This window comes from Ricinus communis, chromosome 10 (genome assembly GCF_019578655.1).
Source record: "Ricinus communis isolate WT05 ecotype wild-type chromosome 10, ASM1957865v1, whole genome shotgun sequence".
Classification (NCBI taxonomy): Eukaryota; Viridiplantae; Streptophyta; class Magnoliopsida; order Malpighiales; family Euphorbiaceae; genus Ricinus; species Ricinus communis.
In genome coordinates this window covers 23998285-24023277 of record NC_063265.1, presented here as the reverse complement: position 1 = coordinate 24023277, position 24993 = coordinate 23998285, and the positions used below count along the sequence as shown (strand labels likewise).

Here is a 24993-nt window from a genome sequence, read left to right as displayed (position 1 = left end):
AGTTTCAAAATTTATTTTTTTAAAACAGTAGTTTCTAAAAAATTTAAAAATTTAATCTATCAAATTAAAATAACTTTTAAATATATATTTCTAATATTCAATGACAATATCAGATGATATGATCGGACTTCAATTCCTTCTCAAATAGATTTCTTCTTTTGCTCCGTATTGTATGGGAGAGTAACATTCGTTTCCAGTTGTTGCTGTTCTTCTAATAATGAGTTCTTATGTATTAGTATTTATTTGTTCATTAATAAAAATATTACTTTTCGTCTAGGATTATCAAGTAAGATTCAAAATATAATTACTAAAACATTTAAAATATAATTATAACTAAAACACTGATTAGAAACGGATATGGGTAAAAAGATATAAAAACTGCCCATCGAATATATCTGATTGGGTCTTCAAAACTTAGAAAAGTCAGTGTAATTAGGTTCTCAAGAAAAGAGATCTGATTGGGTCTTCAAAACTTAGAAAAGTCAGTGTAATTAGGTTCTCAAGAAAAGAGATAGTGACAGGTCAAAAAGATCTGCTGCTGTATTGATGGGAATGATATACAAATACAACAAACTTAATTATTGGTTTGATGGGCTGAAATTTAAAACTGAAGTTGGAAGAAACGTTTTCATTTAGTTCTTAAAAAGAGACTCAATTATTAAAGAAAAAGCAATAATATATACATTAAAGCTGTTATAATCACAAATCTTAGGAAAGCATTTGCTAAACAAAGTGGATGGATGTACCCAAAATATTTATCATAAAAATTAGAGATATAAAGATTGGAAACGTGGGGTTCACATGATCTATCAAGTCTTATCAAACAGTGTGATTGATGATACTCCAAAGTTAGTACATACAGTAAAAATAAGTGACTAAATAAAAGAAAGGCAAAAAAAAGGCCCCTTTGTGCAAGCAATTATTGTGTGCTAATTTTCTTGGCTCAAAATAGGAACACAACTACCTCTCTCCAGCCTTTTGATGCACTTAGTAACACACTCCACTTGGAAGGAAGCACATATAGAAAAAGAAAAAGAAAAGATTTATTAAATAATAAGACCTCTTAATGGGTACCAATTTAATTCCAACAAGCTAACAAGGTGGACAAGAATTCTTGTCTAGGTAATTTGTGGTTTCACTCAACTTTCCAATGATACTTTTCTTTGCCTTTTTCCTTTGGATTTTCTCATTTGTCCACTTGTTTGCTAATTATATGGTAAACGTCACCCTACAAACTTACTAGAATAGGGTTATATAAAATTTCTTTTTTTTTTTCTTTCTCTTATCATTCTTTTTAAGCATCTAAATCTCTAAAGAAAATAATGAAATGAATCTGGGGAGAACTTACATTGATTTTCGTGTAAATAACCTTCTTTTGATTTCTTATACAATTTATTTGTAAATTCACAACCGAGTCTAGAGATTTTATATAAATTATAGTTATTTTTTACTAAACAATTAAATTATAGAGGATTTATTAAGATTTATAAAATTTATAAAATTTATTTTAAATTTAAAATTTATATAATCTAAATAAAATAAAAATTGATTTATAAATTTATTTAAAATTAGTTATAATAAATTAAATTTTAATAAAATAAATAAAATTTTTAAATAAATCTTACATTAGTAAATTAATGAATTTCATAATATAAGAATTTTTTTTAATTTTATTTTTTCAATTTTATTCTGTTTCTAATATTTATTATATAAAATGAATTTCATTCTAATACAACATTAAATTTGCTTGACAAAATTTAGAAATTAGTAATTAATAGCTGATTTAAGTTTCAAATAATATAACTTTTATTGAAAGTAACTAGTAAAAGTTTTAAATTTATTTCTTTTATAATTAATGATAAATAAATATATACTCTTAAAAATATTCATATTTATCATGTTTGAAGAAATTCTTTTACACTAATAGCATTTAAGTTTTAACACCTTTTTTTAAATTAACTTCAGCACATATATTTGATAATAAGTATTACTAATTTAAGTAAAATTAACAGCATTTTGAATTATTACAAACAATGTTTGATCATTTACATAATTAAAAAATATAATATGTGAAAATATATTAGAACATAAATAATATTTTAAATAATTATTTAAAAATTAATAATAATTAATAAAATTTTATCAAATAATTTAAATTTTTTAATTATTAATTATCGAATATAATAATCAATTATCAACAATAATTATTAGTTGCTACAACTAGCTAAACTAAATAAGTATACAATTTAGCTCAACCAAATAAGCACATGGTTTGTGTACTTGATATAAATAAAAATTCATTTGAAATACCATCCCATTACATTTTTTTAAATTAGTAAAATTAAATCAAATTTTATTAAATATGATAAAAACTTTTAAATAAATTATAAACTTGTGAGACTTCGTTTAACATATTTATATAATCTCTTTATTTTTATTATCCCTTCTTCTTTCTTATTTCATCAACCGAAAATAAATTTTTAGATGAATTTATATTTATTTTATATCATATTTAAATAAAAAATTGACAGCTAAATTCATTATAAGATTTGAACTAAATAGGATATTGGTAAAGATTAGATGGGCAGCACACCACTAAGAAAATAATAATAATAATAATAATAATAATAATAATAATGTAAAGGAGTACAATAGGGTTCACATGCTATTCTGCCTCGAGCTAAAATAACATCCCACCAAAACAATGAAAAAGAAAACAAAGAGTTTTAAGTTATCCTCACAGCCAAACACCTACTCTACTGATTCCCCCATCAATAACCTAAAAAAAGAAATTAAAAAACGAAAAAAAAAAGGGAAATCTCGCAAAGGGACCAAACTTTGTCATTCCCCCTCACTTCATAATCCTTTTCTAATCCCCACTCTTGCTCCCGTACAAGCCATCCTTGTAGTAATAAAGTTCACTTATACTCTCACCCTTAGGTGCATGGAAAACACGCGCGGAGGACCACCTTGATCCTAAGTACATCCCTAGTTGCCCCACTGCAACTGCGACAAAAAAGAACCCAATAAATGCAATAATAGGCAAAATCAAAGGAATTTATTGTCAATAGAGTGCTAGTACCAGAAAGAAAACACCTCCCACCTGGTTGATAGTGATAAATCTGTACCACATGGCAGTGGCGCGTGATGAGTACGTTAGCCGAGAAAGAGAGTGAGACATGGATGATTAAAAAAAATCTACAATTCTAATAAAAAGAAAATCCGAAATCTGAAAAATGTTGGTTTTGTTAACACTCACTCACTCTCAAAGCATAAAACCCCCAAATCCCGGAAAATAGAAAAGAAATTAAAAAGTAAAATAAAAATTCCCATAAAAATCATAAGAGAAAAAGCATCATCAGCACCAGCAACAGTACTCTCCTTATATAATAAAAGCTGAAAAAGAAAAAGAATACAAGATCCACCTCGAACCCATCATCATCTTCCACCACCACCACCACCTCACCGGCGTCTCCCCCATCACCGCCACCAGCACTACTACTATCCTCATCTCCGTCTTTTTCATTAAATTAACCAAAATTGTAACTCTTGATTGAGAAAGTGATAGTCTTTCCTAAAACACATCTTGGAATCTTGTTACTGTTTCTTTGTTGCTAATTGTTTTTCTCTGTTTGTTTTCTTGTTTTGAATTGCTTCATTGAATACCCATATCCCATAAATCTCAAATCTTTCTTTTTTGTGATATACTTTTGTAGACCCAATAAGGCAATAATAAGGAAACAAGTGATAGTTTTGGGAATTGGGTGAAAAGGTAAAGAAAGCAAGAAATGAGAGAGGATGATTCAAATTGGTTTTCAAAATGGGAAGAGGAACTTCCATCACCTGAAGAGCTTATGCCTTTGTCTCAAACCCTAATCACTCCTGATCTTGCTATTGCTTTTGATATTAGAAACCCGACAACTAATCAACAAAATCAGCCAATTCCTCCACCACCCCCACCCCCACCCATTTCCACCAACACTCTTTCTCCAACCAATCCTTTGCTCTCTTCCCAACCCAACTCTGCTGAATACGCTGCCGATTCTGCTGACTTGGGCTCTGCTGGTGCTGGTGATGAGCCTGCCAGAACCCTTAAGCGGCCCCGCCTTGTCTGGACTCCTCAGCTTCATAAGAGGTTTGTAGATGCTGTTGCTCACTTGGGCATTAAAAATGCCGTCCCCAAGACTATAATGCAGCTTATGAGTGTTGATGGGTTAACTAGAGAGAATGTTGCTAGTCACTTGCAAAAGTATCGGTTGTATTTGAAAAGGATGCAGGGTTTGTCTTCTGGTGGTGCTGCTGGTGTTAATGGCTCTGCTGGTGGTGGTGGTGGTGCTGCTGCCTCTGATGCTGCTACTGAACATTTGTTTGCTAGTTCTCCAGTTCCTGCACATTTCTTACATCCAGGAAGGCCTAATTCTGACCATTTCTTGCCGTTTGTTCCAGTGGCAGCATTGCAACATCATCATCACCAGCAGCAGATGGCTGCTGCTGCTGCTGCAGCAGTTGCACATCCCCAATTGCAGAGTCAATACCATAGGCAGATGGGGCATTTTGGATCACCTCCAAATGGCCAGTTTGACCATCCCTTTCTGGCTAGGCAGTCACAGCAGCCTGTGCATAGGATAGGGGCACCAGTGCACAATACAGTTCCAGGATATGTGGAGGATTTGGAGTCGGCGAATGGGAATGGAGGGAGGAAGGTTCTCACACTATTTCCTACAGGGGATGATTGAATTTGGGTAATTGTCGACTCCTCAGTTGATCTTTCTTTTCTCTGCTTTTATTTAGCTAATGGCTACTTGTTAAATTGGTGTTTATTGGTAGTTCTGTTAGACTTTAATTTAGGTCTTGGTTGTGTTAGTGTTTTTGTTGGTAATCTTCAAGCTAGAAATTGGTCTTGGCCTTCCATCTGCAGATCCAAAAAATTCTCACGTTCTTCTTGAGTATATTTTGAGTAATTGGGATTGATGGGTAGTGCCATTTATGACGCATATCAATTCTTACGGGCTTCTACTCGTGTAATTAAGTTGTTGGTAGCAGTCTGTACTTCCCATGTCAGCTTCTGGTGATGGATACTGATAATGATTCTGTGCATCGACAATGTTCCTTAGTTTGTCCGCGGCAACAAATTTTATCCACCTTGTGATATTGGTTCAATCTGGATTTTGTAGAGGGTTTGCTTTATCCCAGCATAATTTGGGAACCGGCTCGGTGTTGTTACATTTTAGAGTCTTCTTCTCAGGGAGATATAATATCGTCAGTGTTCATGATGGGGCAATTGGAACGGCATTTATCTGAATTTTGTGCTTGCAGATGAGGATAAATAATGCTGGCAAGTGCAGTATACGTTCTCTAGGATCTAATTATGGTGTTGGTATCTTTGGTTGGCATATTCAGCACTGAGTTTCTCAGCAAGGTCCAAAATCTATTATGTATTTGAGTCTCTCCTGTTTATTAGTCCTATGTTATGTAGAGGTGAGTTGTACTTGTTGTACATTGTGTGACTTCATAGAAGACTAAAGCCCAATGTGAGGGGTTTAAAAAAATTCTGATGTTATTAGACTATTAAATTTAATTAAATTCTCCGTGAACGTTGAAGTAGCTGGTATTTTCATGCCCAATTATGTCTTTTTCTCCTTTATTTTCAATGAACTGATATATTTTTTATTTCTAGAGCATGGAGAGGCAAAAAAAAAATGTAGATCAACCTTAATGAGATGAAATGCAGGATGTTACTGGAGAATGTTCCCTTAATGCTAAATTTGGTGGATCTGAATGTTAAAACTGTGTGGACTAGGAGTTACTTTTGCATGCTTTGAAAGTTTATTATGTTTAAATCTTGGAATATTTTTTCTGAGTTTATGATATTCTGAATGTTAACTTCACGTTCCTTCAGCATTCACTTGCATCTCCATCATATGGTTCATTACGCTTTCAAATTCCTTTTTAATAGATTGGATTTTGTTGGCTCTCTAGCTGAAATTAATAGTTGGCTAAAACCCAAGTAAAGTACATGCCTTTTTCACCCAAATCATATTCTGTTTAAGAACATGTCCAAGCGTTGATCATTGCCCATTTCATCTATAGATCGAGTCATCTACACTGTTTCATGTTTAGTTATTCATTATCTTACTTGCTCTTTGAGTTCTTTGGGAACCATAAAACCCATAGATCGAGTCAGCCACAAAAGGTTTGATTTACCTTTTTGGGAGTTAGGTTAGAGCAGAAAGAGTTTCTAATTTTATGAGCTCTTTGGGAAAATATAAGAGTTGATTAGTTAAATTTGATACTCTAGTTGGATCGAGAATTCGCTTCTGATCCCTGTCAAAGATGATATACGGTCTTCCATTACTAGTTTACCTCATTTTCTTTTCATTATGTTCTGCCTCTCAATTTTTACTGTAAGTGCTCTTCATTTACTAATACAAGTCAACTGCCAAGCAGAAACTGGACAATTAAAATGCAATGGTATTTTTAGATAACATATCATTGAAGTGCTGTTTCTGCTCTCGACTGCTCTTGTCATGATTGGTGCATTGAGTTATAATTGTTTCCTGAATGAATTCATCCTCATATAAGATGGTGATATGGTGCATCATGTCTCTTTCTTTTTCCTCCTCTCAAATTGGTCCTAGTTACATACAGGTTATGGCATGTCAATTTTGCAGCAAATTCACATTTTAGAATATCAGAAGCTCTAGCTAGTTTTGGCTGGCTTATTTTTATGACCCAGAAGCTTTGTTATTCCTCACCTCCGTATTTGGAACTATAATGTGAATTTGGTTACTCTGTTGCCAACAGTTTTCTTACCTGTTAAGGGTTGCCCTCTTATGAAACTAGTGACAGTTACGGAATGGAAACACTTCCCATAAAAGAGCTAAAAGTAGCAAGTCTTGCGTACTGAAAGATGGTCTCATTTCATATACCCACAATGTTAATTATTATTATTATTATTATTATAATATTATTTTATAGGGGTGGTTTCTAATCATCCCCATTTCCTCCTCAAAGGTAATCTTGGGTATGCGTGAGCTCACCAAAACAAGAAATCTGGAACACTATCCTAATCCTAGAAGCCAATGCAATGCAATGCAATTTTGTTCATGTAGAGGAACATATGGAATATTAGTCCATTAGTGAGAACACAGAAAAGAAAGAAAGAAAGAAAGAAAGAAAAGAAAGAACTAATGAAAAAGAACGAATGATTTCTTTTTAAATATATATTATTTAATGGCTAAGCTTCCTTTTTGTAACAGTCAATCATGATTAAGATCAACTAAGCATGCCTCCTTATTTGGTTAACCACAATTTGTTTATCTGGGACACGTTGAAATTTTGAGAAAGTCTTTTTTTTCTTTTTCCTTTTTTATATTTATCGGAGTTTGTTCAGCTTGGAACATGGACATGGCCACATGGGCAACCTGGTGACGGGTGGCACGCGCACATTATCATGTTTGCTCTTCTATTTTATCCGCTTTTTCCCTTTTCCTTATTAAGATTAGGGAGTACAGTAGCAGTACCAATTTATGCAATATGTAGACTTTACATTTGTCTAAATTAATTATGTTGAATATTTAATAAATTAATAATTTTTATTAATTAATAAATTTTTGAAGCATTAACTTCGTCTTTGTAGATAATTGAACTTAATAAACTATTAATTTTAATATTTAATAATTTTTTGATCCATAAAATATATTAATTATAAAAGAATCAACTGTATATTAATTGTCTAAACATGCATTAGCGAAACTGCTAATAAATTATAATGTTATTCGTATTGCATGCAAAAAATCATCGTAATTTTTCGAGCCAGTTTGGCATTATGTTTTTTTTTTTTTTTTCCTGTGTTGTTAATTTTTTTTTTAAATAAAAGAAAAGTTTAAATTCTCTAAAGTAGGGTGCCCTTCGGTGATGCCAAAATGGACTTGCCAAGATCTAAAGATGTGAACTGAAGATTGTGAGCACTTTTACTCGCTGCCTGAAGCAGGAAAACATAAGCGTACAGGATTGCATAAACATAGGGAGGCCTGAGTGCTCAAAAGGGATTGAGAGGTACATTTGTATCTAACTATTTGAATCCTCATAATTTGTACTGGTTGATAAGAAAAGAATATTTTGGCAAAATCTGATCTGATCTCACATCATATGATCAAACACTAGATGTCAGCTTAGGGAAATTCTTATTTTGGTGCCGTGTTGGTAGGTTTAGAAGCACTACTCAACACTGACAGTTCAGACCTCTCTGCTAAGATTAAAACATACACACACCATTTCCAAAGATGACATCCAATCATATTATTATAATGATAATTAATCAGTTAATTAATTTGTAGTGATAAAGTAATGATCAGCTAAGAGCTGGCAAAGATGCTGCATAAACCCTTTTTTTTTATGACATGACCCCCATGTGATCCTCTTTCTCTAGTCAACGCACAAAGCCTTGTTTAAGCATTACAACTTTCATGCATAAGCAAATGTGATCCTATTGGTAGATGATAATGGTGCTTAACAGCCCAACAAATAACTAGCATAGCAAACAATTATAATACTGCAAACATGTAATGATCCACAACAAGAAGCAAGGAGCAAGCAGAAACCATCAACTATAACTGCAACAACTGGTTTGCAACACAAACACAACACAACCCTACAGTAATCCTACCAAACACTAGATAGAAAGTATAGGGGAAAATAAAAAAGAACTGCAGGTAAATCAAGTGACACAATTCCCATCCATCTAGCTGACATTTAATGGTTTTGAGCATAACCAAAACTTAGAGGTTGCTGAGAGAAAGGAGCCTGCAAGTAATCCAGTTAAGGAGTCAGTTAAAAGTGAGAACATGTATTAACAAGAAAATACATGAAACTAAAGCAATTCACACACCAAGAACTCCATTTTTGTATCTATGTACTTTATGTATCTTCATATGTGTTTTCATTTTCATTTTTTTTAGTATATGTTAGCAGAATATCATTTTTATACCATTTTCACTAGTTCGATAAGATTGCAACTAAATTTAGAACGTCGCATATTTTAGAAACACTAGGTTGGGTTTTTCTACTCATTTGAGCAAAAGAGAATTGAAAAACTGCAGCTTAATGATGATCTGATCTTGAACTTCCCTTTTATCTGCCAAATTATCAAAAAGATGCTAAAAAGATCAAGAAGAAAGGGTTCAAATGTGAGTTCCCTACTCAAGAACACAAAACTATAGTTGCAAATAGTAGCATACCTGGAAGACAGCATGTCTAAATTGCTCATATGAATGTGTATACATCATTGCAGTGCTTGGCCATTGCACATATGCAGTATCTCGTGGTGCTTGATTTGAACCCATGGCACCGAAGGGACTCATAACTGGGTTTGCAGCAGGTTGGTGGCTAAGAGCATTTTGAGTCCTTGGCATCTGACCCAACTGAGGAAATCCAGTATCATACTGAACATAAGGAAGTTGAATCTTCTGCAAATTGAATGGTGCCATGTTGAAGCCCTGATTGGACGGAAGGCTCCTATACCTGCATTGGTTGAAAAACCTATTCAGTTTGATCAATAAATAATGTATTACAACAGAAACCATAATATTGCAAGAGATTGCTAGCGATTGCATCCAAGTACGAAGCCAACAATCATCTTGTTGGATAACTCCAAATTAAACGATGATCAATTACCTGTCATAACTCCGATCATAATCTGGGTCAGTACGATCTTTCTCCCTATCTCTGAAAATAGCAACTCGTGGTGCTGCACCGTCCCTAGGGTATATATTCTTTTCTGGATCACTTGCAGAGTTTCTGCAACCTTCATTCTCATCCTCGCTTGGACTTGTGCTTTTTCCATCTATAGATGCATGAGATACTATATCATCTGAGCTGGGACTGCAAGGGCTGCTGAAGATGCGAGCTCGTGCTCTATCATACTCTTCCTTTCTCTCTTCCACACTTCTCACAGGACTTTGTTTGACTCCAAATTCATTACATTCATTTATAGACCCTTTATTAGGCCGGGGCCTAATGACAATCTTGACCTGCTCAGGTTTATCTCTTTCCAACTGCTTAGCAGGAATTTCACACAAACACACAGCAGGATATCTGCTTTCTGCTGTTTTCTTCACCAGAATTTTATTTACCAGACCATCATAGCCATAATCCTGTACCATGGTTATCAGCCCATAGTGTTGAGCAACACGGTGTGCCGCAAGCCTAAGGTAGGAAGTGGGGAAATGTTGGAATTCGAATTGTTGTTGATCAGGGATTTGTAGAAACCTCTGGATATCATGTTCCATCCTTAAAACTGACCAAAAAGTTTAAGAAAAAAGAGTAAATCTTCCAAGTCCAGAAGGAATGGAAACACATTCAATAACTAACCACAGCATACTTCTCACACAATCACAAGGAACAAGGAGTTAAGATTATCTCAAGGCTTATTATTGAATATAAGGGTTGAAAATGAACGACTTATTATTGCAAATGAGCAGAGGCAAACACTCCTATCTAAACCATTAATGTCAGAGACTAATCGTCGTATATTACATATGGAATCAAAGGTGAAGATATACAGGTATAGGTATATCTCCGAAGGAATGCACAAGGACCAATCATTAAATAATATGTATACTGTATGCAACCAAATGTGAAGACACAAGTAGATGTCCACATTAATTTCCTTCTCCTCTCCCTCACAAATTTACACACATGCATGTGCGCTCATACATCCGTGCATCCACGCATATGAACACCAAACAACATGCAAATGAAATTTTAAGCTTTGCTGTGTTAACATATTTATCTAGTTTCAAATGGTAATAAGGTGCTTTTACATACTACATGATTTCATACAGTTATAGTCATGCTTGGCTTGAAAGTAATATGTTGATTTAGGTGTTCATTGCTATTAAGACACAAGACCGCTCTTTAGAATATGCACTACAGGAAACCGAAAAAAATAATCAACCTCATACTCATTTTGAATCAGGGGAAGACATCAGATCAATACTCTGCCAACCAGAACAAGGAGGATAATGACTAAAGAGACAAATGACCAGCAGCTTAAAATTTGTCTAACACAGTCAACATTGTTTAAAAAAGTAAGAGTTTGAGACTAAAATCAGAAAAGAACTATATGGATTATGCTGCATTGTACCCTGCTTCCTCCCTTTCCATTTTTTCTTGACCCTCTCTACGAGTAATGATGTCTAAAAGTTTCATATTCAATGACAAAACTAATGCTAGAGAAATTTTTCAAGTTTCTTTACTATCCACTATACATGTACACATCCTCCATTCTTTCTTCTCTACTTTCGATTGATTCAGCCATATCATAAAACAACATCAAAGTTTCCTTCTTTGCATCCAAAGCTCTAGTAAATAATATGGTGCAACATACAACATAAGAGGGGGGAAAAAAGATGGTATAGTAGCACCCATACACAGGAATCCACTTGACAAAAATACAAAATGCCAATCCTTTCACTGATCGTAAGTGTTTCTATAATCTGAGTGTTGTTAAATCGATTACGAGATTTGATGCTCAAGGTGTCAACTTTCATATATGCCATTTTTTTTGAAAAAAGAAATATGTTAATTTTTCAATTAATTGATAATGCTTTTTGTTGATTCAATGATGAACAAAATGCTCAAAGTGTCTGTTTCCTAACATGTACAATTTTCTAATATATTGGCAACCTATTTTTTGTTATCTACATGACTCTTGATAAGCAAAAAATTCTATTTATCTTACTTATGAATGAAATTAACAAAAAAAATAATAGAAAATATCAATATCCAAAAAGTTGTTTTCCTAATGCCCAGTTATACAAAAAATATTAAATCAACATCATGGACAGGTTTAGGCCTGTTTATTCATGAATTGCAAAATCAAAGCTGTCAACAACAAAACATCACAAGAGTAACTTGTTGCAACCAGGGACATTTTGATCCTTAATTATCATTAGAAGTAGTTTAATGGTTATTACCATACTATTAAATCATAACTGTAACACCTCATTACCTAAAGGGGAAGTACAATAACGAGAGGTTTAAATCCACTCAAAAGAATCATGACATTGACGAACTGCCATTACTTAATTCACTGGTCAACAAAAACACAAACGAGTTTACATATCAAGTTATCAACACTAAATGTACATGCTTAAATCTTTTAGGACTTAAAAGTTATTACTATCTTTGTATATATAATCTCTGGCATCATTTTCTGGCTGCATTTACCTAGCTAGTTTGATAAATAGTCTTCTCTAGCAATCTAATCATTAGGCGAACAAAGAGAAGATTGACATTATACGAAAAGCTAGGTAGTTACTAGACCCCCATGACATATAGTGATATTAATAATTTTATCCTATCAAATGGCCCATCATATTGTAATTTGCTAATAGTTTAGTCCCTAGCCCCTATGTTAAAATCTCATTAAGAAAATTGTTATGGCCCAGTTTGGGATCAGGTTATGGGTCTACAATTCACCACAGGGTTGACAGAAATGAAGTGTGTTTGCTGGAATTTCTACCTTCTCGATCTACATTTAATTAAATTTAAGGGCTTATTAGAGAGAACCCTATGATCTCTGAACTTTGGGAGTTCAGAACCTTGAAGAAAATTGTTGCTTGCTTTATTTCGTAAAATAATAACATTTAAATAGTTACTAGAAAGGGTAGCCTCTTAACCTTGAACCCTACTTGCCATGATTAAAGATAAATAATTAAGGAAAACTTAAATAAGGAAGATCCAAAAAATCATCTATAATTACTAAATAGGAAATCAAAACATTAAAATAAAACAATTAAGAAACACTTAAAGATCCTAGTAATCACCTATAATAAGTAAATAAATAACTAATAAGACAATAAAAAGAAATAGTTACAAGAATTTTAATTGTATATACAAAGACAAAGATATCCTTGTTTCTATCTTTAGGCAGTTGATCCCTAGCGCAATCCTCTCAAAATATCTGTCAATACTGCCAACATCTATCACTACCATGAATCTAGACAACTAGGCCTCTCTTATATCTTTCCCAGCAATTTAACACAATTTAAGCTCTATATGGAGTATGAATATTCAAATCAGTTCCAACTTGTGGGCAGTAACTTGTTTACTATAGCAGTATGTTTAGGTTAGTGTTGTTTCATGGTAGGTAGTTATCAAGTAGTGGGCAACTTCTTTATCAATTTAAGTAGTTGTCAAGTCTAGTGTTGTATTTAAGTGGAAGTAGTTACTGAAAGACTAAGAAGCAGAATGTTAGAAAAGGACTTGAGTTTCCTTTAACTCGGAGACTCTAGAGTTCTGTCCAATGAACTCTTAACTTTAATAATTGTTGGTTTCTTTCTTAATGAGCCTTTATTATCATCCTCTAATTTTAAGTTGAATTACCACATTATTGTAATTTATATGTCAAACGTGGGATACTAACACCATGACTATTTCATTATGCACCATAAAAAGTAACAGTAAATTAAAGAAAATATTCTTTACTTAGAACCAAAAAATGGGGTTTAGTAGGTTATTTTTTATGCTTTGCATTTATTGGTTCCCAAGGAACAAAAATGAGAAATTCTATATGCTCCTAACTTAGATTTTAATGCCATATCTGTTCAGAGTTACTCCCATATCCACGCAAAGTTATCAACTAGGCTGCACAAACACCACTTACTAGCAACACATGGCTAACACAGCTTTTTCCACAACCAGCATGTATTCATCTTATTCCGGTGCCAACAATTGAAAGAGGCTTAAATGAGCTGGTTCATAACAACTATGAGTCCAAAGGACAATTCCATAATTAGAAGTTTGAGCTGAAAATTAATGGGGTTTTCAACCTACTCTTTGTACAACTTGGAAATAAACAAGTAACAGATGTTCTCTTGATGTCTTGTGACGGTGAGATAAGCATTTTGAGCTCTGATAGATGATGTCAAGATGAAAGATGGTAATGGTGAGGTAGAATTCATCGCGATTGTTTGCTTTGATGAACATTCAAACTTTAGGTTCTTCTTGCAAATTTAAGTTTTTCTGTATTATACTGTATTGCTAGAACCAATTGTAAAGTTTAGTTGTTTGCTGTTTTTAGGGGTTACCATCATAAGATTGTCAAGTGTATTTTAAATAATTCAAAATAAAACCATTTCTTCAACTGAAAAAATGAGATTTAACTAATGGCTATTTTAAATAAACCTTAACAGAAGGATCAAACTATTAATCAAATGCAACGAGGACTTTTTGAAAAGAAGAAAGACAAAAATGTTAATATTGTTATATGTTCGAGGGGCTTACATAATTTACTAAAACTTATATTATCTGGTTCAATATGTCATCTGATGATTATTTCACACTTATAAAATCAATAAGGAAATTATATCCTTTGATTGTCACAAGATGAGCAAGAATCAAAGGTTCGGCAAAGTAACTAGCCTCGAAAGTTAGGAGCAATGGTAAACCACAATAAGAGCAAGCCAACTAAGGAAAACAATGACAACTTCTGAAGCACATGCACAGTATTGTTAATAATTAATCCTGGTTCTGAAAAAAAGAAAGATTTAAAATGGAAACAATAAGGCCATAGAAAGTTTTAAATTAATAGACACTTCTCTAAATTTGTGCAAGGCGGAAACGTAAATGCTGAGCATATCTCCATAGGGAATTAGATATGCAACATCCTAGGAAAACTATAAGCTAACAGTTGAAGTCTTAAAGATGCAAACTACTTATTTGGAGATTAAAAGCATATTAAGCCTAGTAAATGAGAGCTAATTTTTTTGAAATACACAATCAGTTGTAAATTTAAAATCTCATTGACATCAATGTGCCCTTACTTGATTTATCCTCACATATGCAATCATCACTCAGATTTGCAGGACATCTTAGTTAGGAGTGAAAGAGTTGAGATGTCATCAGCTTTACTATGAGAACTATAAACTAATACTATCTATTAAAAGGGAAGAAAGAGAAATCAAAATTTGATATGAAACCAGTTTGTATTTCTTCATTCATTCCTATCCAATCAAAAAGGGTTTTTTTTTTTTATTGGATGTATTGACTTCTTTATCTTGGTGTAACTTCTATTAATTCCTAATGGCGATAGAATTAAATAGTATTCAAAACTTCAAAAATATAATTTCTCCGAAAATATACTGAATCCCATAATCAATAATTAAATTCCCAAACCTAATATTCCTTGTTTGCTGTGGAGAATCAAAAATCATGGAAGCTATTGACCCTTCAAAGCCTTCCTAAACAGACATGTCTTCTAGGTAATATATAATATAAATAGATCTAATATAAACCTACAAAATCGTGCAAACCCAAGAATCAATCCACTCTTAAAAGATCAGGATCTAGCACCATAAATGGATTTAAGACTCCATCCAATGAAGATTCGTAAATCTTCATATAAGAAAAACAAAAACAACACCGCATAATGAGTGATTCTATACACTAATCTTATTATTTGATAAACACAAACGACGAGGGGATCGGCTGGAAATGATGCAATTACATAAAAGAAATACGCAAAAACATAAATAAAAAACAGATGCAGATAAACTTGAAATTAGATTTTCGGGCAATTTCTTCGTAAAAGGAAAGGAAAAAGGGAAAATTACCCAGAGACCAAATACACAAATAGATGCAAATAAACATGAAATTGAGAATCTTGAGCAATTTTTTCCATTAAAAAGAAAAAGATAAGGAAAAGCACTAACTGGTGAGACGATGAGATGGGTTGTGGAGAGCCTCGACTAAGAAGGGATCGACCATTGATTCCTTCTCATTAATAACCCTATTAAGTGCCGACTCCATTGCCTTACTTATCTCTTTCTCTCTCTCTCTCTCTCCTCTCTGCAACTACTTCTTCTTCTTCTTCCTATTGCTCCAAGCAGAGAGAAGCGAAGTAGTGTCAAGAAGCAAACTGTGACATTGCTAATTCGTTAGAGAGAGGACCTTTCCTTGCTGTTTCTCTTCTTCCTTCTAACTCACAAAGAAAAGGAAAGGAAAGGGATGAGATTTTTTTTATTATGTAATTTATATCCAAATTCTAATCCATATTCTTGATTTACTTATTTATTTTATTTATTTAATGTCCAGTCCACCTTGTCATTGCCCACTGACTGATGGACCCTCCTCTCCATATTACCTGTACCAATGACCAACCGCTGGATCGACCCGGATTTCTCCCACATTTTCTCTGCCCCGCTTAAAATCGGGTTGGGAGTATAAAAAAATAGGAAAAATACTCTATAAATTAAATTTTTTATATTTTTATTATTAATATTTTTATATTTTTATAATTTAATATTTAATAATACTCCTTGTACTAATTAAATCACCTAATGAGTGATTTAATATATAATTCACTACATTGAATTTATATTAAACAAAATAAATATATATTTATTAATTTTATTATAAATAAAATAAAATAATTTTTAAAATAAAATTATAATATCTTTAAAAATATTTTAATAATTTATTTGATGATAAATTATTTATAAAATAATTTGTTATTAAAAATTTTAAAATATCAATTTATAAATAGTAAAAGTATAAAAAAATAAATAATAAAATAGTTTTTATCACGGAAAATACCATAGTTTTCTAAGTAAGAAATCACCAAATCACAAGGTACATTTCTGTAATTTTTTTCTAAAAAACATTGTTAGAATTTTCTTATTATTTTAATATATTAACCATTTATAATATTTGTAATTGGTATAAATAACCTTTTAAAATTAAATATTATATTTATAAATTTATGAATTACATTAATTATATAAAATAAATAATAAGATATTATTATAAATTCTTCTCTTATTTATTTTTAATTAAATGAGTACTTCAATTAAAATTTAATTGATAATAATTAATTACAAATCCTCACATATACTATATAAATAAATATTATATATATAAATTATTAAATTATATAAATATTATATTATAATTATATAAATATTATATATAAATAATATATATTTATTACATATATTATTATTATATATATTTATATTTTTTATTTTAATACATATATAAATTTATGTATTTATATAAATATAATTAAATTTTATATAAATATAAATTAATATATGTAAATTAATATATATTTTATTATTTTATTATTTTTATTTTATTTCTATTTTATTTCTAATAGATTCATTTATAATAATTTTTTTATCCCATTAGACTAAAGAGTAAATTTTACATCTAATTACATTTACAAAATTACAAAAAAAGTTTAATTTGACCCCCTCCCTTTAATTTTATGTTTTCTTTATTTGTAGAAAAGATTAGAAGACTCATGTCACACTATGGGAGCTAGCCATACCTGAAGTCGTTACCTTAACTGCAAGCAGGGGGATGTCGAAAGCAGGGCGAGTGACTAGAGTGAAGTCGTAACAAGATAGCCGTACTGGAAGGTGAGGCTGGATCACCTCCTTTTCAAAGAGAGGTAATGCTTGTTGGGTATTTTGGTTTGACACTGCTTCACACCCCAAAAGAAGGGAGCTACGCATGAGTTAAACTTGTCGACGAAAGTCTTCTTTCTCAACGGTGATGAAGTAAGACCAAGCTCGTGAGCTTATTATTCTATGTCGAAACAAGTGGCGACATATGGGGACGAGAAAAGGAAAGAGAGGGATGGGATTTCTCTCGCTTTTGGCATAGGGGGCCTCCAGCGGGCTATTAGCTCAGTGGTAGAGCGCGCCCCTGATAATTGTGTCGTTGTGCTTGGGTTGTGAGGGCTCTCAGCCACATAGATAATTCAATGTGCTCATCAGCGCCTGACCTTGAGATGTGGATCATCCAAGGCACATTAACATGGCGTACTTTTCCTGTTCGAAATGGGATTAAAAACCAAACTTCTTCTCACGAGGATAGATGGGGTAATTCAAGTGAGATCCAATGTAGATCCAACTTTCTATTCACTCGTGGAATCCGGGCGGTCCGGAGGAGACCACCATAGCTCCTTTCTTCTCGAGAATCCATACATCCCTTATCAATGTATGGACAGCTATCTCTCGAGCACAAGTTTAGGTTCAGCCTCAATGGGAAAATAAAATGGAGCACCTAACGACGTATCTTCTTAGACCAAGAACTACGAGATCGTCCCTTTCATTCTGGGGCGACAAAGGGATCGTACCATTTGAGCCTTTTTTTAATGCTTTTCCCAAGGGTCTGGAGAAAGCTACAATCAATAGGATTTTTCTAACCCTCCCTTCCCGAAATGAAGGAGGTGAAATTATTTTTCCTTTCTGTAAAGACTAGGAGATTAGGTCGTCCGAAATGGGATGTGTCTATTTATCTATCTCTTGACTCGAAATGGGAGCAGTTGAAAAGGATCTTAGAATGTCTAAGGTGGGGCTATGAGTGTCACGACCCCAGGGCCCGTGTGGCGACTCCAGGGAATGGGTAGGCTTAAGGCCACCGAAACCCGTAGTAAGCCCCGACACTCACCGGATTTAAACAAATCTCATCTCAAATTAATATTATTAAAACCACAAATTATCTTAATAGTTACACTTTACAAAATTACTTGGTCTACCGGAAAAACTAGGCGAGACCCAAGCTCGGAAAATTTACAACCGATACATTTACTATTACTACCGCGGAGAATCTAAGATTTACCAATTTACATATCAAATCAAATACATCACCCGATGATGAAGGAGTCAGTTCAATAAGAGTCGCGAGAGAACTAATAGTCACGAATCCGAAAAAAACATAAATGGAGTCTAAGAGTGAGTTAAAATCAAATAATCTAGGGACTATTGCTTCTTCCTCGGAAAACATAGATTATTCAAATCGATATCAAACCATACTAATATCATACCCTACTATTTCCTTCACATAAAATATTAATCATTCGAATCAAAATATCAACCATGCACGTAAATACAATCCATATTATAATCATACCACAATAAATTAATAAATGAATAAATAAAAATATATTTTTACTTTTACGGGACGAGTGGCTCGGTAGAACCCTAAACCCCAAAATCTAGTAGCCATTCGGCTCTCTTAATCCAATAAGACTGGCGCCCCCGAGAGCAATGCTCACCAGGACCTTACCTCCACCGGTCACTTAAATATCCAAATAAGAAATCTAGTAGCCATTCGGCTCTCTTAATCGGGTCACTTAAATATCCAAATAAGAAATCTAGTAGCCATTCTGGCTCTCTTAATCCAATAAGACTGCCTTGAGAGCAATGCTCGACCAGGACCTTACCTCCACCGGTCACTTAAGTATCCAAATAAGCCCGAGAGCAATGCTCGACCAGGGACCTTACTTAGGCAATTTACACAAATCAGCCCAGAGCCATGCTCGACTGTGGCAAGCATGTTCTACAAGCCACATTTCCCAAATCGCAATCACCACATTTAATAAATATCATTGTCTAATGAAATCATTCAACACATATCAAAATAAAGATTAAAAGTTTAGGATAAGGCAACGTGCAATTCGACAGGAATAATAATATCTGTATTATTATAACGTTACTAATAATAATATTTATATTATTTTCAATAATTAATAGTCCGTTGAAATCATTTACGTTGCGATACTAATAACCATATTATGCATAAACTTTCAAAATAGCATATTAAATCGGACTTAGCAATAGTGCAATGATTAAATGACTTTAACTCACGTGATTGGCGACCTCCCTACCGCCTCGGTATTTGGAGCAAGCCAACAGATCATCGAGACGCGGTCGACTGCCTCCCGGAGTCCGATCGACGATCCGAACACACCATCGGACTCACAACGACGCTGATGACGATCCTGCCCGATTTTCCGATCCGACACCCGATCATCCGGAAGATTTGCGGACGATCTCGACCGTCGATTTGCCAACGAAGCCCGATCGCCACGAAACCAAGTGCCATCGCGAAGCTTGAAATCATCCGATCATCCATCCTCCCACGGAGCTCACGGGAAAAGTCCAAAAATGCGAGCCGCCTCCACTTCACCGAACTCCTCCGGCCACTAAAACCGATGCGCCGCGGAAGCTCTCGAGGAGTTGATCGCCACCGATCGGCCGGAAGGCCGGAACACCTGCTGCTGCTGCTGCTCTTATTCCTGCGCTGCGCCACGCGCCCGCCAGCCTCGACGACACGCCGCCTTCCTCCCCTTCTTCTTCGCCTCTCTCTCTCTCCGATCTACTTTCTCTCTCCCCGATTTCTTTCCCTTCAATATCGACATTTGACCCCTGAACTTTTCCTTATTACAATTTGGTCCCTCAACTTCCTTAATTACTTACAATTTCATCCTGCAGAATTCCAATTTGACCCCCAAACTTTCCTTTAGCCTTTCAATTAAGCCTTTAACTATTTAATTTGGGCCAAATCCGAATTATTGAAAATACACAATTACAAAAATACCCTTGACCGACATATTTATTTATAAAAATACCAAGCTCACAAATTTCCATTAAAACCCCATAAAAATAACATTATACTTTCAATCCTTATTCCAAAATAAATTTCCAATTTAGTCCTAACACACAATTAAATTAAATAATCAATTTTCCCAAAATTCTTTTATAAACACATCCTTTACAATTCTACCATAATTTTCCAATATATAATTTTACTTATATAAATATGCATTTGGAAAAATTTTGAATAACCAAAATATAATCATTTCTCAAATAATTTACTTGAATAATTTCTTAAAATTTCAAACTAATTGGGTATAGAAAATAACTCATTTATTTGATTAATATTAAATTTTTCATTAAATCATTTCAAATTAAACCCAATAATAATAAAGCTAAAATTAACTTAAATAAAAACTCATTATTAAATATATAAAAATTCCGGGTGTTACAATGAGGGTCTGGTCTTTTAATGCCTTCTTTCTTCTTCTCATCAGAGTTATTTCAAAAAGACTTACCGCGGTAAGGAAGAAGGGGAGAACAAGCACATTTGGAGAGCGCAGTACAATGAGGAATTGTATGCTGTATTCGGGAAGGATGAATCGCTCCCGAAAAGGAATTTATTAATTCTCTCCTAAATGGTTAGACCGTAGGTGCGATGATTTACTTCACGGGCGAGGTCTCTGGTTCAAGTCCAGGATGGCCCAGCTGCACCAAAGAAAAGAATAGAAGAAGCATTTGACTCCTTCGCGCATGCTCCACTTGGCTCGGGGAGATATAGCTCAGTTAGTAAAGCTTCGCTCTTGCAATTGGATCGTTGCGATTACGAGTTAGATGTCTAATTGTCCAGGCAATAATGATAGTATCTTGTACCTGAACCGGTGGCTCACTCTTTCTAAATAATGGGAAAGAGGACTGAAACATGCCATTGAAAGACTCTACTGAAACAAAGATGGGCTGTCAAGAACATAGAGAAGGTAAGATGGGCAGTTAGTCAGATCTAGTATGGATCGTACATGGACAATAGTTGGAGTCGGCGACTCTCTTAGAGTTCCCTCATCTGGATCCCTGGGCAAGAGGATCACGTTGTCCCTTATGAACAGCTTGATGCACTATCTCCCTCTAACCCTTTAGCAAAATGTGGCAAAAGGAAGGAAAATCCATGGACCTACCCCATCATCTCCACCCTATAGGAACTACGAGATCACCCCAAGGATGCCTTCAGTATCCAAGGGTCACAGACCGACTATAAAATCCTGTTTAATAAGTGGAATGCATCAGTTGTCCGCTCTCAGGTCAGGCAGTAAGGGTCGAAGAAGGGCAATTACTCATTCTTAAAACTAGTATTCTTAAGACCAAAGAGTGGGCGGAAATGAGGGGTAAGCTCTGTTCCTGGTTTTCCTATAGTTAGATCCTTCGGAACTATAAGAATTCTTAGTTAGAATGGGATTCTAATTCAGCACCTTTTGAGATTTTGAGAAGAGTTGCTTTTTGGAGAGCACAGTACGATGAAAGTTGTAAGCTATGCTTGGGGAGGAGTAATTGTCTATCGTTGGCCCTTATGGTAGAATCAGTCGGGGGGCCCGAGAGGTGGTGGTTTACCCTGTGGCTGATGTCAGTGGTTTGAGTCTGCTTATCTCCAACTCGTGAACTTAGCCGGTACAAAGCTATACGATAGCACCCTATTTTTTCGATTCGGCAATTCGATATATGATTTATCAATTTATCGTTCATGGATGTTGATAAGATCCTTCCATTTAGCAGAACCTTAGGATGACATAGCCTTAAAGTTAAGGGCGAGGTTCAAACGAGCAAAGGCTTACGATAGATACTTAGGCACCCAGAGACGAGGAAGGGCATAGTAAGCGATGAAATGCTTTGGAGAGTTAAAAATAAACGTTGATCCGGATATTCCCGAATAGGTCAACCTTTCAAACTACTGTTGAATCGATGGGCAGGCAAGAGACAACCTGGTAAAATAAAACATCTTAGTAACTAGAGGAAAAGAAAGCAAAGGCGATTCCCGTAGTAGCGGCGAGCGAAATAGGAGCAGCCTAAACCGTGAAAATGGGGTTGTGGGAGAGCAATACAAGCGTCGTGGAGACCCTATATGGCGAGAGCCCAGTAGCTGAAAGTATCACTAGCTTACGCTCTGACCCGAGTAGTATGGGACATGTGGAATCCCATGTGAATCAGCAAGGACCACCTTGCAAGGCTAAATACTCCTGGTGGCCGATAGTGAAGTAGTACCGTGAGAGAATGGTGAAAAGAATCCCCATCAGGGAGTGAAATAGAACATGAAATCATAAGCTCCTAAGCAGTGGGAGGAGCCCAAGGCTCTAACCGCGTGCCTATTAAAGAATGAGTTGGTGACTCATAGGCAGTGGCTGGGTTAAGGGAACCCAACTGAGCCGTAGCGAAAGCGAGTCTTTATAGGGCAATTATCACCGCTTATGGACCCAAACTTGGGTGATCTATCCATGACAAGGATGAAGCTTGGGTGAAACTAAGTGGAGGCCTGAACCGACTGATGTTGAAGAATCATCGGATGAGTTGTGGTTAGGGTTAAAATGCCACTCGAACCTAGAGCTAGCTGGTTCTCACCGAAATGCATTGAGGCGTAGTAGTTGACTAGACATCTAGGGGTAAAGCATTGTTTCAGTGCAGGCCGCGAGAGCGGTACCAAATCGAGGCAAACTCTGAATACTAGATATAACCTCAAAATAACAAGGGTCAAGGTCGGCCAGTGAGACGATGGAGGATAAAATTCATCGTCGAGAGGGAAACAGCCTGGATCACCAATTAAGGCCCATAAATGATCGCTCAGTGATAAAGGAGGTAGGGCGTGCCCACCCTTGAAAGAGTGTGTAATGGCTCACTAATCGAGCGCTCTTGCACCGCAGATGAACAGGGCTAAGTGATCTACCGAAGCTGTGGGATATACGGAAGTATATGCTTTAGGCCAACATATATGTATGTCCACTCATAAAGCATGAAGAATAATTGATCAGATTCGTGGACGTTCTTATGAAGAAACACTTATGATACTCGAGCTCATGCCTTATCGAGCATGTTATCCCATTTTTAAATTAATTTATTTTGCAACAGCAAACGCCCAACACAATATGGGTTTCAACGAAGCCAATTTAATCATTAGTAAAGCCGAAGTCAATGAAGGTGCTACTGTGAAAAAATTAAAACTTCAGGCTCGAGGGCGGGGTTATCTGATAAAAAGATCGACCTGTCATATAACTATTGTATTAAAAAATATATCTTTATATGAAGAATGTGAAGAATATAACATATGCTTAAAAAACTGAGGGTGGATAAAAAAACTAAATCCACAGATGCGACATTTCATGATATGCATAGTAACAACAGGTTTTATTACGGGACAACTCATGATGTTCATATCGATCTATTATATGCCTCTGCATCTAGCATTGGGTAGACCTCATACAATAACTGTCCTAGCTCTACCCTATCTTTTATTTTATTTCTTTTGGAACAATCACAAACACTTTTTTGATTATGGAACTATTACCAGAAATTCAATGCGTAATCTTAGCATTCAATTTGTATTCCTGAATAATTGAAAAACCATTTCATTTTACAAAGTTCAATGTTAGTCAAATTAGTCAACAATTATATGTTTCGATGCAACAACAAGGTTTTATTTGTACAAGTAGTTTTATTGGTTGGTTAACTGGTTACATTTTATTAATGAAATGGGTTAGATTGATATTAGTTTGGATACAATAAAATAGTTCTATTAGATCTAATGTACTTTTTCGATCTAATAAGTACCTCGTGTCAGAATTGAGAAATTCTATGGCTCGAATATTTAGTATTCTCTTATTTATTATCTTCGTCTGCTCTTTAAGTAGAATAACATCATCCATTTTTACTAAGAAACTAAAAGAAACGGAAGAAACGGAAGAAAGGGAGGAAAGTGAGGAAGAAACAAATTAGAAATAGAAACAACTTCCGAAAGGAAATGGACAAAACAGGGATCCACCAAAAAAGATCCTTCTTCTTCCCTATTTTTGGAAGAAAAGGAGGATCAGGACAAAATCAACAAAACAGAAGAGATCCAAGTGAATGGAAAAGAAAAAACAAAGGATGAATTTCATCTTCTGTAATACCCAGAATTTTTATATTTAATAATAATTATATTAATAATGAGTTTTTATTTAAATTAATTTTATTTTATCTTTATTTGGTCTAGTTGGAATGATTTAAATGCAAAGTTTGAATTTTAGTATTAAACGAATAAATGAGTTATTTTTCTATACCAAATTAGTTTGAAATTTTAAAAATTAATCAAGTAAATTATTTGAAGGGTAAATTATATTTTTGGTTATTCTAACTTTTCCCTAATGTATATGTAATATATATAAATAGAATTATATATTAGAAAATTATGGTAAAAATTGTACAGGATGTTTTTATAAAAGAATTTTGGAGAAATTGGTATTTTAATTTAACTAGTAGTATTAAATTATAACTTGGAAAATAATTAGTAAATTGATTATTTAATTTAATTATGTGTAGGACTTAATATTTTGGAATAAGGATTAAAAGTATAATTTCATTAATATGG

The 24993-nt window shown here is 34.1% G+C and overlaps 3 protein-coding genes across 4 annotated transcripts; 2 read left to right on the top strand and 1 right to left on the bottom strand.

Moving 5' to 3' along the window:
* The first annotated feature begins 3293 nt into the window (after positions 1-3293).
* LOC8259679 (transcription factor MYBC1) lies at positions 3294-5604 on the top strand. Of its 2 annotated transcripts, none has more exons than XM_015718117.3 (2): positions 3294-4742; positions 5175-5604. In XM_015718117.3, the coding sequence occupies exon 1, from the start codon at positions 3789-3791 to the stop codon at positions 4734-4736; it is 948 nt and encodes a 315-aa protein (XP_015573603.1). In that variant the 5' UTR covers positions 3294-3788; the 3' UTR covers positions 4737-4742; positions 5175-5604. The 2 variants fall into 2 exon arrangements, with proteins under 2 accessions (XP_015573603.1, XP_048235899.1); XM_048379942.1 differs by having other exon boundaries at positions 4919-5604.
* Positions 5605-8527: 2923 nt separating this feature from the next.
* On the bottom strand, positions 8528-16023 carry LOC8259166 (cAMP-regulated phosphoprotein 21). The gene is made up of 4 exons (XM_002517228.4): positions 15717-16023; positions 9676-10297; positions 9240-9522; positions 8528-8805 (listed from the first exon to the last, which is right to left on the bottom strand). The coding sequence occupies exons 1-4, from the start codon at positions 15811-15813 to the stop codon at positions 8755-8757; spliced, it is 1053 nt and encodes a 350-aa protein (XP_002517274.2). The 5' UTR covers positions 15814-16023; the 3' UTR covers positions 8528-8754.
* A 7714-nt stretch (positions 16024-23737) lies between these two features.
* LOC112534572 (protein TIC 214-like) lies at positions 23738-24532 on the top strand. The gene is made up of 4 exons (XM_048380382.1): positions 23738-23968; positions 24080-24122; positions 24178-24355; positions 24418-24532. Exons 1-4 carry the CDS (start codon positions 23738-23740, stop codon positions 24530-24532), a joined length of 567 nt encoding a protein of 188 aa, XP_048236339.1.
* The last annotated feature ends 461 nt before the right edge of the window (positions 24533-24993 follow it).